Source organism: Emys orbicularis, chromosome 1 (genome assembly GCF_028017835.1).
Source record: "Emys orbicularis isolate rEmyOrb1 chromosome 1, rEmyOrb1.hap1, whole genome shotgun sequence".
Lineage (NCBI taxonomy): Eukaryota > Metazoa > Chordata > Testudines > Emydidae > Emys > Emys orbicularis.
Window position 1 is genome coordinate 345667920 of NC_088683.1, and position 19894 is coordinate 345687813.

At 41.4% G+C, this 19894-nt stretch overlaps 1 protein-coding gene across 1 annotated transcript in view; it reads right to left on the reverse strand.

Moving 5' to 3' along the window:
* Positions 1-378: 378 nt before the first annotated feature.
* The window catches only part of TYR (tyrosinase), an 85849-nt gene continuing 66333 nt past the window's right edge, over positions 379-19894 (reverse strand). Inside the window, exons 4-6 of the mRNA XM_065421911.1 lie at positions 13980-14161; positions 11914-11916; positions 379-602 (exon numbers count right to left, since the gene is read on the reverse strand). Of these exons, the coding sequence (XP_065277983.1) occupies positions 379-602; positions 11914-11916; positions 13980-14161 (409 nt within the window). The remainder of the gene's footprint in view (positions 603-11913; positions 11917-13979; positions 14162-19894) is intronic.

A 19894-nucleotide genomic window follows, 5' to 3' on the forward strand; every position in this document is an offset into this window, starting at 1 on the left:
GCTCTGGTTGCAGGATTGGGGCCTAAATTCAGAACAACATTAGAAAGTGCAAACAAAATAGCAGATGACCAAAAGCAGGAGCCATCAACCTGGGAAACAGTTTGGTTCCATGAGAGTTCTGTTTAATTAAGAATAGGGAATACCTGGTATATTTGCAGGAAGCAAAGTAACACACATTAGTTTTTATTAGGAAATGTTCTATGGGAAGATTTTGATAATACAGTACAGTATTGCATGTTCCATGAGCAATGATATTCAGGACATTCCACACCCCTTATGCAGTGCATCTCAGCAAGATATTCTGTAAACATGTACCAAACAATGCATGCTTGATTTAGTGTTAGCACCTTAACATCATTGCTGGATTACAGGCGGCTTTTATAAATTTGACTGATAAGACAAATTGTGATCATCTTCACTTTCCATGAGTAAGGGCTGTGTTTCTGCAGTGCTTCCCCTTCTCTTCTTCCTACACCCCAGAACAATGAGTCCTGTGATCAGAGCAGTAATTATACCACCAACCACAGCTGCTCCGACCAACCACTGCCAGATCTGACGGGCTTGCTCCAGGTAGGGCATCAAAAACTCCTGGAATGAGTCAACTGCAAAAAAAATGACAAAACTCATTTTATGTTATGTAATGCACTGTCAATTTGTGGAAGCTAGCAGTTATATGATAGCTCATGCTGGAAGACTCTGAATAATAATAATAATAATGCTTTGTATTGCTGTAGTGCCTTTTATTTCAGAGTCACACAGTATTTTAAAATCTTTAATAAATCAAGTCTCTCCTCATTCAATGAGGGAGAGAAGTATTATCCATAACTTACAAATGGGAAAACTGAGGCACAAAACCTAGCAGCCCCTAAATGACTTCACCCAATGTCACATAGGAAATGGATGAAATTAAGAATAAAAGTAGTGCCAAAAATTTCAAATGTAGGTGCCTAAAGTTGGGGACATAGCTAACTCCATTAGTGAATCACCTAGATAAGTGGCCTAACTTTCAGAGGTGATAAGGAGCCACAGATCCTAATAGCACTAATGTGAACTGCAGGTGTTAAATATATCTGAAAACAAGGCCATTTACTTAGGGCTAGTCTACACTTACCCGGTAGTTCGACGGCTGCGGATCGAAGTTCCGAGTTCGATTTATCGCGTCTGGTGTGGACGCGATAAATCGAACCAGGAAGTGATCCCCGTCGACTGCGGTACTCCAGCTCGGCGAGAGGAGTACCGCGAAGTCGACGGGGGAGCCTGCCTGCCGCGTGTGGACCGCGTCTGAACCGCGGTAAGTTCGAAGTAAGGTATGTCGAATTCAGCTACGTTATTCACGTAGCTGAATTTGCGTACCTTACTTCGACTTGGGGGGTAAGTGTAGACCAGGCCTTAGATGCCTAAATATGGATTTAGGTACCTCATTTTTGGCACCAGTTTTTGAAAACATTGATCTGGATCTCCCTCCGCTCCCCCCCCCCCCCCCCCCGGCTGTGTCTTAACCACTGGATAATTCTTCATCCTGAATCTGACCCTGCTTCTACAAGCTGTGCGGTACTTCTCAGTCTTTGCAGTAAAGCTGTGATTCTCAAATGCAAACAGGCTTATTCTGTCCTAGTTAAGAATCAACTGATTTCTCTTCAGGGATTATTTCAGTCCATTATCCCAAGGGCACCATGAGAGTCAAAGTTCTCAGTTTAGCTCTTCATTATGTAGCACTATAAATGTACACAAGACTCTGGAGTAGAAGACCAAACATGATACTGTTCACCCAATGGGGTTTATATTCTATGGGGTTGATTCTCCATTACCTTGTCTGTTTTGCAGGCATTTACATCTGAGGAAAGTGAGTGCACAAGGCTACCATGCTGGTTTGGTAATGTTTTCCACCTATTTTATACTCACTTTGCGCAGGTGTAAATGTCTACTCAAGGTGCCAGGTAGTGGAAAATGCATCCCTCAAGGTAAAGAATGGGGTGGAGTCCCTAAAGTCTGAGTTAGTTGCATTATCAGAGTGGACAAAGAGGCATTCTTTCTGAAACACTATGAGCCTGAGTCTGATCTTGGTTATACTGGTGAAAATCTAGAGTAACTCATTGACTTCACTGGTGTTGCACTCTGGATTTGCACTGGTTTAATTGATGTCAGAATCTGGTCACCCAACTCTAGTTATTTTCACTGGTGGGAACGAAGAGAATGAATCTGATGCGAAATTTATTCATCAGTTTTAATTACAGCTGAGAAAAATATTCAATGAAACCAGGCCAAACTTTGGATGAGCTCCTCATCCCCCTCTGGGCTCTTTATGCAGGATAAAAGGTCCAGAGTGGTATAAAGGGTTGTCAAAGCCATGTATCTGACTGGTTGAGGATTCTCCCAGGCCGGAATTGAAGATGACAACCATAAGTCTGTCCTCCAAAGACCTCCTCGCAAGCCCTGCCATAGGGGACTTGCCAGGGGCAAAGCTGGGGGCGGGAGAGGCATGTTGAAGGCAGAACTGCTGCACACAGCACTTCAGAGATTCCTGGTGGAGCTGTGGTCTACAGGGGACCGCAACTTAGGCCCCCAGGCACTTCAGCCCCTGGTGCAGCCCCAAAAATGGGAGGTGGTTTGCCATCCACTGAAGACTCCTGGGATCCATTTAAAGTAGACCCAAGATGGTCTGTGGTTTCCCTGGGAAAGTATGAACTTCTGCAATCTTGACTGACTTGTTTTGATGAAACCAAAATGTCAAAACCAAACTCTGTGGAAAAGGGCAAAAAAAGCCACATGAATCAATACTGGTATTAATGCTGGTGTGACTCCTTAGTGAAGCACAACTGGTGAATTACCAGTTATAACCACTTATAAGTTATGGGTGAGGAAAGCATAAACTGCTGGATGACTGTACACCTGTGCAGTAGGAAATTTGCTCAGATGTTTAGAAGTAAGGGTGTTGATAGTAAAAAGGCGGGGGTGTTAGTGCTGTTGGATATTAAATATGGAATACCCTCTCTATAGTTAAGGATTCCATTTTAAGTCTGAATTGGACCTCACCTAAGCCCTTAGCTATTTTCATTTTAAGCTTTGCATGTGTGGGATATGGCCAGCAGATTTTTAAAGATAATATTTGAGGTGACTTAGACAAGCTGTTCTGGAGAAATGAGGCTCAGAAAGCATAAATATTAATTATGCTTTGAACATCCTCGTAGCATTCTTGCCGCTTTTGTCCCCAAATCCCTTGTCCTAGAAACTTCAACTGAGGTTCACTCAAAGCACCCTTTTAGAAGGGAAAAGCAGTGCTGGGAAGCTGTATCCAGGTGTATTCCAAATGGTCAATTGGTCTCTAAAGGAATTTCAAACAGCACTCAATGACTAGTGGGGACCAACACATTCATCTGAGAAAAAATAACAAGTCTCTCTAGCCCTTTTCTTATGAAGACAGCCTCCAAAATGAAAACCAAATCAATCTCTAACATATCTATCCTCACAACACCCCTGTGATATAATCCCCATTTTACAGATGGGGAAACTCAAGCAGTGAAAGATTAAGTGACTTGCCCAAAGCCATGTAGGAAGTCAGTGGTAGAACAAGGAGTTAAACCCAGGTTTCTTGGATCCCCAGACAGCACCTTAACCACTAGACCATCTTCCATTGCTAGAAAGAGTTTTCCCTGTGATGATCACATCAAAATGAACCCCCTCTACTGCTCTCTCTCTAGTGCAGGGTTACCCTTTTGTAGGAACATTTTCTCCCAGCATGCCTTTATGGGACTAGCCCTTACACTCAGCAGAGCCAAGCAGCTACAACTCTAAAGGGGCCATTTTGGAGCTGGTTGTATTTTCCTCTCTTCTAGCTGGTAAGTACCTGTTTTATTTTCCCTTTCTTATTGTTGAGTAGACGGCACTTTCTCACAGTCACAGCTATTTTCCATAAAATACAGGGTTTGTTGCTGTTTTTTTTAAAAAAACTATCCTATCCATTTTATACCAGCCAATGTATGGGTTTCTTTTAGCTCCAACCTTAATTCTGAATTTCCTGGCTGCCAAATGATTGTTTTTTGTTTGTTAATACTGTTACTCTAAAGTTTTCTTTTTACCCTTAAGTTTCTAACAATGGCTATTAGAGAGGCAAGGTGGGTGAGGTAATATATTTTATTCGGGCAGCTTCTGTTGGTGAGAGAGATAAGCTTTTGAGCTACACAGAGAACATCAGGTCTGGGAAAGGTACTCAGAGTGCCACAGCTAAATACAAGGTGGAACAGATTGTTTAGCATAAATAGTGAATACGTATTCTAAGAGCCCGTTCAAGGTGAAGTAGCCAGTTAACACCTCGACAGTCATAGGACAAAAAGGGGAGGTTAGCGGGTTACAGATTGTTGTAATAAACCATAAATCCAGGACCTTTATTAAGTGAATGATTTTTAGTGTCTAGCAAAGTTATGAACTTAAGCTCCCAGGCAGTGGATGTGCTCTTTATCATTCCAATCACTTCCCTATGACCTTGTCTTGCTCAGTTTTTTTCCCACCTGTTCGGCCACAGCATATCTGCACTGAAAATTTCTGGCCCGTTGTGTCTCATATGTTTAGACAGTAAGCTATGTAGGGCAGGGCTGACTTGTTGTCATTCCACAATGGGGCCCTTATCCCAGTTTGATGCATCTAAGAGTTACGGCAGTGCAAACAATAACTGGTATCAATACACTCTCTGGTACTTGACTCTAGTTCAATGTTTTTTGTCTGAGAATAGGGAGAAAAGAAAAATCTAAAAGGGGTGATAAAATAGATGCTTTGTGGAAGGGTAACAGGAGGGAGCGTAGTTCTTGAGCATTTTAACATACCTAAGGACTTATTTAAGAAGTATTAGAAGCTACTTATGTAGTCGTCCTTATGAGTCTGGCTAATATGTAGAAAGAGTATGAGTGGCTTGCTAGGAAGTATAAAAATATGAACCCAATTTTTGAGAAAAATGTGAGATATTGAGATCTTAGTTACAACTTATTCTAGATGAAGCCCTGCTTCTCTTATTTTTTTATTGGGCTCTTTCAATCCCTTCCCCATTTGTGTTATGCCTTTTGCTATAAGATTGTGAGTATAATGAGAACTGTGTTGTTTACATATATTGTCTTGGGTTTTTAGGTCTGTGTGTACTTGTGTGTGTTTACACACACATCACAGAATCAGGAAATATTTCAGCTCCTTAAGTAAATTGGAGCAGGAAACTTACCATGGAAATCTTGATACTGCCAAAATGGCACTGAAAATGAGCCTTGTTGCGCGGTCCTCCTTCCTGCAGAGTTTGACTGAAACAAAATATGTTCCTCCGTGGCTTCTTAAAACCTTACACTATGCTGCAACCATCTTTTGACTCCATCATTATCGATCTGGAGGACAAGGGCTCCTCATTTGTCAGCCTTAGCCTTGGTAAAATGTAATGTGGCACGGGGACAGATGGGGCTGCCACATGATCTAACAGAGGGGAACAACTACTGTCTTCCATTTTACCACTGACTTAAAAGCAGTTAAGCATGTCTCTGCCCTGTTTTAACCTCAACCTGCACAGGATTTCTCTAACAAGCTAGAAGCCAGCAGCCACCTCCAGGCATCTACTGCCTGTTTTCAGTTTCCTTTGCCACAGAAAAGATCCACGCAATCGCTACCTTGAAGTTACCATGGCAACTTGGATGCCAGAGCATGGAGTGTCCCCAGAGGCAGTGCTAACCAACTGGGAGCCCTAAAAAGGAATATTTTGCCCCCCTACAAACAACACATACTACTAGTTAATAGGGGGTCCCTTTGAGCTGCTCAAGCACCTAAGCAATTGCTTAGTCTGCTTATGCCTACTGGTGGCTTTGGCCCAGTGATCTGTAATGCACACCAGTAAAAATACGTTTGTTCCTGTACATGTATGTCTGCCGATTAGAACCCCCCAGAATTCCAAAGACCCAGTTACCACAGTCAATTACTTTAATCCATAATACTGCCAGGTCAGAGAGCACGGCAAAAATGGCCCCTCTGAAACACTCAGAGTAAAACTGGGTGATTAGGAAATGCCACTGAACTGAAAAATCCATTAAATAAATAAATGAATGAATAAATAAATAGTTTGGGGTCCAACAGAACATTTTTTTGACCCCAAATGAAATACTTCATTTCAGTTTTGAGCATTTTTTTAACAGTTAAAAAAATCTTTAAAATAAAATTAAAGGAATTTTCTGAATGCAAAGTCATTTTTAATTTAAAAAAATCAAAATGTTTTGTTTGGAAAATGTCAAAATGAAACATTTAGATTTTGGATTTTTTTTTTCGGGTGGAGAAGGCTCTGACACAGACAATTCAATGAAATCAACATAAATTCACAAAACATTTTGGTGTCGCTGAATCTGCATTTTTCAACAAAAAAAGTTTTGGGTGAAAAATTTAACTCCGCTCTACTTGAGAGACACTTTGGTGAGTCAAATTCAGTTTAACTTATTTGTTTGTGTTTTACTTTAATAAACTTAAAAGAATGCTCATCCTAAATGCTAGGTGTCGTTGTCATTGATTAAAAATGAACTCTTAATTAAGCTATTGCAAAACCAAAGAGCAGCCAATCCCCTCTCCTGACATCTAACCATCAGTTAGTAACAATTACCAGCAAAATCTCCCAATCCCTCAGTTTTCCAGAGACAAATTAAAATAATAACCCCAGCACAGTCCCCACATTCCATTTCTTAACTGCCTATTTTTAAAAACAAACAACCCTGCAATCATTCAATGTGTCTCTGTTGCATTCGTGGAACTATATGGACTCTCTCTGGTGGCTGCTAGGAGAAACACTCCTATTCCCCAAAACAACGAGGAGTACTTGTGGCACTTAGGAGAAGTACTCCTCGTTGTTTTTGCTGATACAGACTGACCTGGCTACCACTTTGACTCCTATTCCCAGTGGCTGGTCTAGCACAGTGCTTCCTGGAGATTTTGCCAGGGTGGTGTTGCCCTGAAAAATAGGCCGGTGCACTATTGGTACAATAGAACACTAATAAAGAACAAATCCACCTTTAAATTTAGAAGTCCTTTTAGTGGTACACAGCTGTAACAAACCTGCTGGGACTTGGAGGATGGAGCACAGGTTGCAGGAGAGAAGAGTTTGGAGGAAGCACCAGAAAGTTAGTCAGTGTGCACATGATTAGGATGCTAGTTCAATTGCAGCAGCTCTGTAAATAGTTCTCTTAATAAAGAGTGTGTTTAGTTTGATAAGAATAGTCATTTTGTGTTATTACTTGGTATGTGATGCATGATACAACAGACTTGTAAACATTTCTTCTACCCAATCTGAGTCTAGGATAAGACCATTTCAGGGTTAATTTTGGACACATCAAAACCAAAATTCAGCTGCCTAGCAAAAGGGAAAAAACAAAAGCCATTGAATCACTTACTCATTCACATACACCCCAGGATATATTGGCAATGACTTGCTGCTTCCTGTCACATGCATTTCTATCGCCTTATCCAGTTAGCTATTTGACACCAAGTTTAAAAGCAATATTTGAGACCACAAAGAAATTGTATGCATCTAGCTCAGCCTTGCAAAATTCTGCTTCCCCAGGGTGAGTCATTGTTTGTGTTTGTTTGTTTGTTTTTTCTTGATGGACAAAGAAAGCGTCAGTTGGATTTTAATCACCGTTAGTTATGAGGGGGGAAAGGCCAGGAAAGTAGGGTTTGGTTTTTTTTTTTTATTTAGCCAGATTCTTGTTTGCTTAGTCCACTTTGCACTGTGTAATCATGGCTGTAGAGATGGTCGGTGGAGAATTCCTGCTGTGCAAGGGACATTTTGGGGGCAGGGCATTGCTGAGGGGGTAGAGCATCGTGGTGCTTGATCATCCATTGTGGCAATTAGAGTGGCTCCCTTGAAGTTCTAACTTGTGTCAAAACTGGGCAGATTAGGGAGCCATGACTGGGTCCCTGGCAGGCCTCCTCTCACTCTGCTTGGCAGCAGTTGAGAATCAGTTCCTGTGTGTGTAGGCTGGTGAAAAGTTTTATGATCGTTTTTAAAGGCTGAAGCTGGGAAGAGCCTTCTACCTCTCACTGCAAAATCACATTGCAGTAGGTTCCAATCCACACACCTACCACTGACGACACACGCATATAAAATGGTTACTGACAAAAATGGGTTACTTTTGTATCTTTAAGTGATATCAATCAAATGTTCCCCGATGTATCTATAGCACAATATAGCATGTTTTCTTCTGATTTACCCAAAGTTAACAATTACATTGACAAAGCTGCTCTTTAACAGCTTGCTCATCTTTACTCCAAGAAAGAAGGCTGGCCACAGCTATACAATATCCAATGTTCTCCAGTTATATATTTTTTTAATTTGTTCCTGGCTTCCCAAATGATAGTTGCCTGCTACAAAAGGACGTGCAAGTAAGGAGAGGTGCTGACTTTTTACAATCCATATTTCCTGTTATCAGTTAAACAGCTTTAGCTAACATCCAAACTTTCCACTCCTATTCTCTCCTCTCCAAGGCTCATTTTTAACATTGGTTTCCTCCTCCTTTTCCAATTAACCTTATTTTTCACTTTCCAGAGCCTGAGGAAATTCCCATGATTGAATCACTGTCTCATCTTTTCTTTTCTTTTCTAACTTGATAGTCTAATTCTTTTTTTTCAGTCATGCAGTTTAGGGATTTAAACTGCATCCCAAGAGGACATTTAACACGCACTGTTGATTTTAATTACATACTATCATCCAAGCATCTGCATTTTATCTCACCTAGCTGTTGCTATTTTATTGTCAGCTCTCCAATTCCAAACTGAGCCCTTTCTATTCTAGCCATAGTGTATGCTGCTGAATACCTCAAAGATGGAAAGGGTCATCAAGGTCTCTTGAAGTTGGCATGGGTCTGTCTGTGTGCTACTATGCTGCTGGTCAATTTGCCATCACAGGATACTTTTGAGTGGAGATGACAAAGTTCGATTCTGGAAATGGACTTCCCCAAAGTCATGGGTGTCAGCAGTCTTGTCTCTTTAAGAACTCCTCAGACTAGGCCTTCAGGAGCACACCCAATATCCACCAAACTGCAAAGCTGCACTGCAGGCCTATTAAGCATCTGTGATGCTGGTAGGCCAGATACCAGCTCTTGCCAAGAACTAACAAACTCATAGCTGGAGACCAGTTCACCTCTGTTTTAGTTTTGCTCAAAATAGGCATTAGTCTTATAGGAATGTATTTAGTGTTTAGACTCTATGGAATGCTTGTAAATTGCTGCATGTGTTAATCTCACTTGTACTGTCTCTATTCCATGCCACAAGAAAACATGTAAGTTTTGCTTTATAACTTTGAAAATGTTTTCTCTGAACTTCTGAACCCAGGCACGGGAATCACAATTCCCTTTTCCTAGTTAATAAACTTTTAGATAGTTTATTACAACATTGGCTACAGGTGTTGTCTTTGTTGTAAGATCCAAGGTACCAAGTGATCTGGGGTAAGTGACTGGTCTCTTGGAACTACAAGCAACCTGAATGTGGTGCAATTTTTGGTGTGAGTGACCATTTATCACTAAGTCAAGTTTGCGTGGGTGGCAAGATAGACTGGAGAGTCTAAGGGGACTGTCTGTGAGTCCATGGTAAGACTCTTATAGTGATCCAGGAGTTCACATTTGTTACTGGCTTGGTGAAATCTAATTATCGACCACACCACCAGTTTTGGGTGTCTGCCCTGTTTGTGGCAGTCTGCCCTGAGGTAGGAACTCACAGCTGTGAGCCACTCCAGACAGTATCCATACACCATTTTAATCATTACCATTTTACTCTGCCTGCAGCCCAGCATCAACTGCACCTCTCTTCACCTTAGGGTGACCAGATGCCCTGATTTTATAGGGACAGTCCTGATATTTCAGGGCTTTGTCTTATATATGTGCCTTTCACCCCCCCACCTCCTGTCCCAATTTTCCACACTTGCTATCTGGTCACCCTACTTCACCTGTATCTGTTGAAGTTACAGCATCAAACACCTTAGTTAAGTATTTCAAAAAGGGAAACTTGTAGTTAGGCTCCTAGGTTTATATTTAGGTATCTGCCTGACTCTTCAAAAGTGTGACTCAGCCAGCAACACCTAGTGAGGTCACCAAATATCTCCCACTGAGATTAAGGGGAGCTGTTGGGTGAAAGTTGGGTATGTGTCTAAAAATGGATTCAGGAGTTAGCTTTAAGGAATTATTTCTGGAAATAACTTGGCCCGGGCTTCAAACACTAGTACTCAGCATCCTGTTTGTACTATAATAATACATATTATGGCAGGCATCACCAGGTGGTGCTGTTACAGTCTTCCAAGTCTTTTATTAGCATACAAGCAAATGTTCAGTCTTGGGAAGATAAGCTGTGTGGTGGCGTTAATTTTACAGGCAAGTCTCATCTTACGCGCATTTAACATGCGCGAATTCAGCTTTGCGCGGTTGGCAAAAACAAAACAAACAAAAAAAGAGAGAAAAATAACAATTTAAATACTGTACCTTTAGTGCGGGCGATTCCGCCCGCCATTACACTCAATGTAATGTTGACTATACGCAATTTTCGCTTTACGCGCTGACAGCGGAACGTAACCCCAGCGTAAGATGAGACTCGCCTGTATTATGCAAGGTGAGTGGGATAGTGGGCTCTTTGCCTCAGCCTGAGTTAATTCTTGGGGCAGAGTTGGTTCCTGGGACTGGGCTATGCATATTTGCATTGTAATTCATGAAAGAAGGGATTACTCTTTGTGATCACCTCTGTTCCAGGAGTGGTGCATGTGTCTAAATAAGACACTCTGAATATATGCAGACTCCACCTTATTGATTTCTTCTCCACTGGGAAGCTAGCCTGCAAGACTCCAGACATCTACTACTACTCAGCAGAAGTGCAGCAATATAATTCCTGTCCTTGACTGACCCTTTCTCACTGGGTCCCTTTCCATCTTTATATGTCTCCTACCTCCCTGCTCATGTTCTATCTATAATCACAATTAGTCACTTCATTTCAACATCTCAACTGAATCTCTGCTATTGTCACATCACGCCTTTCCTCCATCTGCTTTGAAATAAAACTTTTATTTGACCATTCTTCATTCTCCTTACTCCTGTCCCATTGCCCATCCTCCTACTCATCAGCAAGGTTCTGCATAAGCTTCTATCTCTTCTCAGACCATGATCTATGAGACAATCGTCACTGCTAATTTTTTTTTTTGGCATTGTACCTTTTCACTGTACCTACCATGCAAATCAACCGTAGCTCCTTGCCTTTGATCACAGAGTCCTCTTTTCTAGTCCTTCTTGATCACGTTGCAGCATTTTGGTGTCTTGTAGCACATGAGCTCAAACAAGAAGCCAGCACTTGTCTCTCTGAGGCTATGTCTACTCTTCAAGTTGGAGACTCAAATAGACATACCTGCACTAGCTCTGATTGAGCTAGTGTGCTAAAAATAGAAGTGGTGCTGTGGCAGGGTGAGTGGCAGGAGGGCCTAGCCATCCTCAGTAAAATTCTATCCGAGTCACTAGGTACGTACTTGGGCAGCTGGCATCTCTGTCACTTGTGCCACTGTGGCTCTGCTTCTATTTTTAGCACGCGAGCTCGATCAGAGCTAGCATGGGTATGTCTCCTCAAGCTGGAAATTATACTTCCAGTTCAAAGTGTAGCTATATCCTTACTGTGAATCCAACACTTCTAACTAGGGAAAAGCCCAACTCCAAACACTCAAACCCACCTGAATCTTTGGATATCCAGAATCTGAATGTTGTTGCTCTGGCCCATTTTTAATTTTGAACCAATTATTTCTTTCTAATAAAGAATGACAACTTAGGCTCCAGCCCTGCAAATGGGACTGAAGAGGAACTTGAGTGGCACATAGACATTGTGCAGGTTCTCTGTACAGGTATGAATTTCACCCTTACTGCTGATCTTTCAGCAGAAATAAAGAACCATCTTAACCCACCCTTCTGCAAAGCAACTAGAAAGGACAGACTTGATTTTGTCTGCAGTGTAGTTGTAGCTGTGTCAGTCCCAGGATATTAGAGAGACAAGATCACTGCGGTGGTAATATCTTTTATTGGACCAACTTCTGTTGGTGAAAGAGACATGGTTTCTAGCCAAACAGAGCTCTTGAAAAAGAGGTCTCTCACCAACAGAAGTTGGACCAATAAAAGATATTACCTCACCCACCTTGTCTCTCTAATATTGAATTTAATCACTTTTAGTTCTTTTTTATACCAGATTCCTCCTGTGTCTGATTTCCTGTATACTTCTGCAATGCTAATGTGTTCTGCAGTGTTTTGAACTTTCCCAATATTTGCCATTTTTTCTTAAAGCCCCAGTTCCTGGAATTAAGCGATTGATGTGAAAATCACAGTTTTCATTTAAAAATAAATGAAAGGTTCTAGTTCAAGAGAAAAGCTTGAAAACATGAACCCTAAAGATTCAGAAACTAGAATACAAAATAAGCCCCAAATGTATCACTTAAAAAAAAAAAATCTCAAGAAGGGTTTAAAAAAAATCATAGGAGAAACACTGATTCCTGCTTATGCTGTAGTTCTAAAATGGTCATCAGATTAGCTAGGGCAACGATACTTGAAATAACCAGCCATAAAAATAAGCTTTCAGGGTAGCAATGAATCACAAGCTGCTAGACTGTGTTTAACAAAAGAATTGAATGAGCAGGCTGAGCACTATTTTGGAGCAGTTTACTAAGCATGCAGAAGTCAGACCCTGTCATGAGGAAGCAAAATCTTTCCAAGGGCCAGAGCTGCCTGAAAGTACTGTAGTATTGTTCAGACAGAGTAAAAAAAGCGATTAGGGTAAACGTTAGTCTTGCTAAAATGTCTCTGCTGCCTTTGATATATGATTACTGGACTCTTGGCTGCCGATTGCGTTTGCAACTGAACAGACACATTCACAAAAGGTTGCACAGTTCCTTGATCTCATTCATTTCTTGATACTTTATAAAAGTCTTGATCTTCTAGCTGTACCTTGTGTCCCAGGTTTGAGTCCCTGATCCAAATGCCCCTCAACATTGGTCTAATCATCCCAGTGGCCTATCTTGGTAATCACTGAACTTAAGTCCAAGATTTGAATGCTCCTCAGCTCTGGGGAAAGTTTAGGTCTCGAACAAAATTTGTCCTTTATCTTAGTGCATGCAGCTCTTATTGAAGCCTACACTGCTAAATGGCTCCATCCTACATATCAATACTATTTCTAAACAATGCACATTTAATCTATTTTAAGTAATAATAAAGACCCTCATGCAGCCCTTTAGTTGCATTCTGTAAAAATGACACTGTGTATCTCATGGTGAAATTCACCCCTGTGCAAAGAGGCAGTACAAAGCTCATGAATCACTTAAGTCCTACTTAAGCTTTATTTTGAGAACTTAAATAGTTCATTGGCCATTTGCTGGGGTGAAGTTAATCCTCGATAATTAAGATAACAGATTTATTAAGTTTCCAAGTATAAAAGGTGGTTTTCCAGCTGCCGGTCCTGAAACCTGAGCCTAGGATCTGAAACTCCATCCAGGTTCTGTGTCTCTTGCAATTATCACCACTAATAAAGAATCTGCAGGACAGATTCTGCCCTCAGTTATGCAGTTACATGGGGCCAGATCCTTGGCTTGTGTAAATCGGCATTGATTTATGGAGCAGGGCTAATTTACACCAAGCCTGCGGCCTTTGTATTAGGCCCTCAGTGAAACCTGACTTAGTCCTGCTGTACTCATTGGGTTTGCACTGGTATAGCTGAAAGCAAAATATGGCCCTGCCTTTGGACATTTTTTAAATAATTCTGTTGATAATTACAGTCTCCCGTAGCTGCCTGTGTTGGCTGTGCAGTACTGACAGACGACAAACTTCCTTTGGTCACTAAACCAATCAGATATGACTGTGAATACTCTCACTGAATAAATCTGATTAAGAAGGCACCTTTTGAACTTAGTCTCTTTACAGATATATGCTATATAAAGGTGGCAGATTCAGAATCTGCTTATCACTAAACATTACCTGGGTCTGCTAGATATTCATAATCATATCCCAGCTCCCTTGATGGGGTAAAAAATTCTCCATTTCTGTAGAGAGGAATAAATGGGACCATGTAATATTCACGATTGTGTCCAATGGGTGCATTGGCTGCTGGGTAAACTTCTCGCAGAGGTCTGTGTCTTCTAAGCCATTGTTCAAAAATACTGTAGAAGAAAGAGAATGTGGATTAATACTGTAAATAGACAACAATGCTCCTCTTTGCAACAACAGAGAAACTCAGTGGGCCTGATTCGCTACCTTGATCCCTAAGGAGTGATTAATACCTGTCCAAAGTGAATTTGGGGGTATGTGTAAAATGCTATCAAATCAGCATGGTAGCATTTTACGCCTACCAGGTTCTCAGCACAGCTGTAAGTGCCTGCACAAAGTGCAAGCCAGTGAAGGCTCAAGCTTGGTATCTGCAATGCTGTGCAGATACTGGTTATGTTTTATAATTCAGTGACTGTAATTTATGCAGCACTTATAGTGTAATTACACTGTGGTTGTGCTTTCTGATAGTTAATTTCTACTAATTCACATAACCAGAATGTTAACTATGGGACTGAATTAAGTATATTACTGCCCCTTTGATTTCATACTTAATATGTGTGCTCTTTAGAATCTAGGCACATTATCTGTATTGCATTCACATTGTAATCAGTCTAAGCATTCATTTATTATAGCAGGGTGGTAGCACTATAGTTAAGGTTGAGACTAGCTTACTCTTGAACAACTGATTTCTCCAAGTGGTCTAAAATCCACATGCTTATTTAGATTGTCTTGAAAACTGCTGGGCATCGTGATGGCTTGGGGCAGTGTTAGTGGTCCAAATTGGAGGTGGTTTGAACAAGGTGGTTTGACATACAGCCCCTCCCCCCTCAAAATCAGGTGATATCAAAATGTCATGGTTCTTAAAGCTCAGGGCGCCATGCTGTGGCCACTGAACCCGAACAGCAGCACTGTACTGTGAGTTGGAGTCCTGGTAGCTTTCTGAGAATGTATTGTGCATATTTATTGCTCAGTTCTGTAGGAGCTCCTTCTGGAGATTATGCTCCAGGAACAAAGTTTCTGGCTTATGAGCTGATATTTCAAAGTGCTCTGATATTCACATGCATGCTCAGATTTTACTTAAGAAGTATCATCTAGGAAAATGACATTAAATAAATAGAGGGAGGACAAAAGTTTGTGGTAAGCAGCAGCATTAGGGTAATGAAATCATGTGGTAGGGTCTTCATCCATTTCCTGAACAGTGGGACTGACTGGAGGAAAGTAAGTAGCTGTGACTCTCATTGATGTCAGCATGACCAAAAGGGGTTGCTGAGCACCAGGAAAAGTTCTATTCTAAGGACTGGGGTAAGGTTGACATTGTCTGATACAGTGCCAGGATACAGACACACAGCAGTAACTTAAGTTTATCACGAAAAATAAACACAGACACCATTTTCACAATTACTCATCTCATCTACACAAACCAAGGGATCACACATAGAGTTCTTGGGGAAAGGGGTGTGAAGGAAATGTCAGGCACTAGAAAAATGTAGTCACGTGGGCCAGGGTCCTTTTAAAAACAATCATAGAAATCTTCCAGTGATATTTTTTACCCCACAAACTGCTACATAAAAGTAAGCAGTGGAAAAGCTACAATAAACTTTTACAAATGATACTCTAACCCAAAGGGCAGAATGTTTGGCCACCTTTCTCACCTCTTGTTAAGGTGGCACCAGATTTTCATTTTAACTGTGGTGATACTATCACTCCACCATAATATTGCTGTGGCATATTAGGAGTAGCGGTATGAGCTGTGGTCATTTGGTCAATGGTGTCCTCAGATAACCCCCATCCCTCTCTCCCTCAATAAGGAGCTGATTTTAATAGTCAGAATGCTCTAAAATCCACAAGCATAACTGATTGCCTTGAAAACTGGTATGCCACAATGGAGGCTAGTATACAGTTTGTGATGCAAATTTGGGGTAATTTGACCTAGGGGTTCCCAAGAATACACCCCCCCCCTCGGTAACAGGAGCATCTTTTAATTTTTAAAATACTCTAGAATCATTGTGCATAGTGAGATTCTCAGAATGGGTATACTTCTTGGTACAAATTTGGAGTCATTTGGTCAAGAGATTCCTAATATATAGCGCCTCCAGCCCCCATTAAGGACCTTATTTTATTAAATCCACATGCATAGAGAGATTGTCTTGATCATTCATATTTAACAGAGGTTGGGTTGACAGTATGAGGGGGGCGGGGAGGAAGAACACCTATTGAGATGAATGGGTTAGTTCACACTTAGAACTGTTGTGTCAGGCGGCATTCATCTCCATGGGGTATTCTGATTTGTCTGAGAAGAATGGGTCACTTTACATCTCTCCAATTCTCCTGTGCCATTGAAGCTTGTACAGAGCCCTTCTCCCTATATTAGCTCCCTTGCTGGTATGGGGCTCTCCTCCATTCTCCTTTCTCCTCAGAGACCATCAGTTACCACCTGCCTTCCCCCCTGTAGTCCTACTGGGGGCATGGATGGGCCAGGAGGAGGGCAGAGGTCATAGTTGAGTGACAATGGGTATTTCCTGGAAGCCTCTCTCTGCCCCCTAAAAGATGATCCTCAGTCATGACCTCCTCATTCCCACCACTTCCTCAAAATAAAAAAAGGGGGGAAATTCCCTGTTTAAAACTTTGTCAATGCAGAATTAAGGTCAACCAGCAGTGCTTTGTACCCTTCCAGAACAGTGAGTGTACCTATGCTTAACCTTCTAGAAACCAGGAAAGAAAAGTTAACATAAGACCAACATAAACCTCTGAAAACTAGGAAATGTGGCATTAAGGTACACACTAGCCCTACCCCCCAATCCTCCGCACGGGAACCTGCGAGTTAATTCTGCTAAAATCTGATGCAGGTTTCTGCTCAGAAATTCACAAGGTGTTGAGTGGTACGGGGAGAAGCTGTTCTGTGGCTCCGATCCCTTCTGTTCACACCAAAGCCTTAGGGTGCCAAGGAGGAGGTCATGAGGTCTTTTGAGGTAGGTCAGTAAGGTACGGAGCCATGGCTTGGGCCTTTTCGGCATGAGTTTGATCCCCTCTACGCTACGCAGCTGTTAATTTCATAGAATCATAGAACTGGAAGGGATCTCGAGAGGTCATCTAGTCCAGTCTCCTGCACTCATGGCAGGACTAATTATCTAGACTATTCCTGACAGGTGTTTGTCTAACCTGCTCTTAAAAATCTCCAATGATGGAGATTCCACAACCTCACTAGGCAATTTATTCCAGTGTTTAGCCACCCTGAAAGTTAGAAAGTTTTTCCTAATGTCCAACCTAAATCTCCCTTGCTGCAATTTAAGCCCATTGCTTCTTGTCCTATCCTCAGAGGTTAAGCAAAACAATTTTTCTTCCTCCTCCTTGTAACAACCTTTTACATACTTGAAAACTGTTATCATGTTCCCTCTCAGTCTTCTCTTTTCCAGACTAAATAAACCCAATTTTTTCAATCTTCCCTCATAGGCCATGTTTTCTAGACCTTTAATCATTTTTGTTGCTCTTCTCTGGACTCTCTCCAATTTGTCCACATACTTCCGGAAATGTGGTGCCCAGACTGGACACAATACTCCAGTTGAGGCCTAATCAGCGCAGAGTACAGCGGAAGACAGACATGAGAAGTAATTCTTACAACACTCCTGCTAATACATCCCAGAAGGATGTTCACTTTTTTTGCAACAGTGTTGCACTATTGACTCATATTTAGCTTGTGGTTCACTATGACCCCAAGATCCCTTTCTGCAGTACTCCTTCCTAGGCAGTCATTTCCCATATTGTATGTGTGCAACTGATTGTTCCTTCCTAAATGGAGTACTTTGAATTTCATTCTATTTCTCCAGTTTGTCCAGATTATTTTGAATTTTAATCCTACCCTCCAAAGCACTTGCAAACCCTCCCAGCTTGGTATCATCCGCAAACTTTATAAGTGTACTCTCTATGCCATTATCTAAATCATGGATGAAGATATTGAACAGAACCGGACCCACAACTGATCCCTGCGGGACCCCACTTGTTATGCCCTTCCAGCATGACTGTGAACCACTGATAACCACTCTCTGGGAATGGTTTTCTAACCACTTTTGCACACACCTTATAGTAGCTCCATCTGGGTTGCATTTCCCTAGTTTATTTATGAAAAGGTCATGCGAGACTGTATCAAAAGCTTTACTAAAATCAAGATATACCACATCTACCACTTCCCCCCCATCCACAAGGCTTGTTTCTGTGTGAAAGAAAGCTAACATGTTGGTTTGACATGATTTGTTTTTGACAAATCCATGCTGACTGTTACTTATCACATTATTATCTTCTAGATGTTTGCAAATAAATTGATTGATTAATTATTTGCTCCATTATCTTTCCAGATACAGAAATTAAGCTGACTGGTCTGTAATTCCCTGGATTGTCTTTATTTGCCTTTTTATAGATGGGCACTATATTTGTCCTTTTCCAATCTTCTGGAATCTCTCCTGTCTTCCATGACTTTTCGAATGCCTCAGATATCTTCTCAGTCCGCTCCTTGAGTATTCTAGGATGCATTGCATCAGGCCCTAGTGACTTGAAGACATCTAATTTGTCCAAGTAATTTTTAACTCGTTCTTTCTCTATTTTAGCCTCTTCCGATCCTACCTCATTTTCACTGGCATTCACTACATTAGACATCCAATCACTACCAACCTTCTTGGTGAAAAGCGAAACAAAGAAGTCATTAAGCACCTCTGCCATTTCCACATTTTCTGTTATTATTCCCCCCCCCCGCCGCATTGAGTAATGTGCTTACCTTGTCCTTGGTCTTCCTCTTCTAATGTATTTGTAGAAAGTTTTCTTGTTACCCTTTGTCTCTAGCTAGTTTGATCTCGTTTTGTGCCTTGGCATTTCTAATTTTGTCCCTACATATTTTCAATATGTTAGGTTTTGTGTCTGAAATCCCTGTCCTGATCTCCAGGTGCCTACACTGCAATAATCTAGTCACACAAGGGGAAATTCACACATTAGCAGCATGCTCATGGACGGCTCAGGAATCTCCTTGAATGGGGAAGGGAGTGATCAGATACAAGGGATAGCCTGTCCACCCACTACATATGGGAGAGGAGGGCTCCATGCTGGCTTAGAAATTGCTGTTGCAGAGGCAAACTTTGGGGACAAGCTAGGGGCGGGATCAGGGATTCAGAGGTTGGAACCACCAGGAAGGTGCAAGACAGAGCTGTGAGTCACACTTCAATCCAGCTACAGTGACTGGTGAGGGGCTGTGGAGAATGCTCTATGCCCTGGCCATTAGTTGGGGGATGTGTATTTCTACCATAGGTAATTTAATCTTTATCAGTTCAGGGAAAGGGTTTCTCCAGACTACCCCAACAGCTGAACTCGGCACTAACATGTCTTTAAGCTACACAAGGTTTCTGCATGCAAGTTGCACCTTTCATCATCGGAGAAAAATGGCTGACTTTAATTCAGAAACATCCTGCTTATGCCAGCAAATTAAAGCTCTCTCCCAACCAGGCAGAACTAGGACCAGAACCTCAGTTCTTTTTTAGGACCAAACAATTTAATAGATGAAAGAGTTGCAGTGTTCATCCACCTTGTCAACCCCCCAAAATGAAGGTATTAATCTTGATTAAATTCTTCATTTGTGGCTCTCATCTTTTTAGCTAATTTCATCAGCCTTGTCTAGAAGAACTCTCTTGTCAGAATAATAATGCTCAGCTGAGGCAATCAGATTGACAAAATTGAACAATTATTTCAAAACTTTAACTTCTATTTAAACAAAAAAAGGAAGTTGGAATAAAAACTCTGATCAGCTTAAACTTCCAGAAAACAGTTTGCAACATAAAGAGGTTCAGTGACCACTAAATAAATGTGCA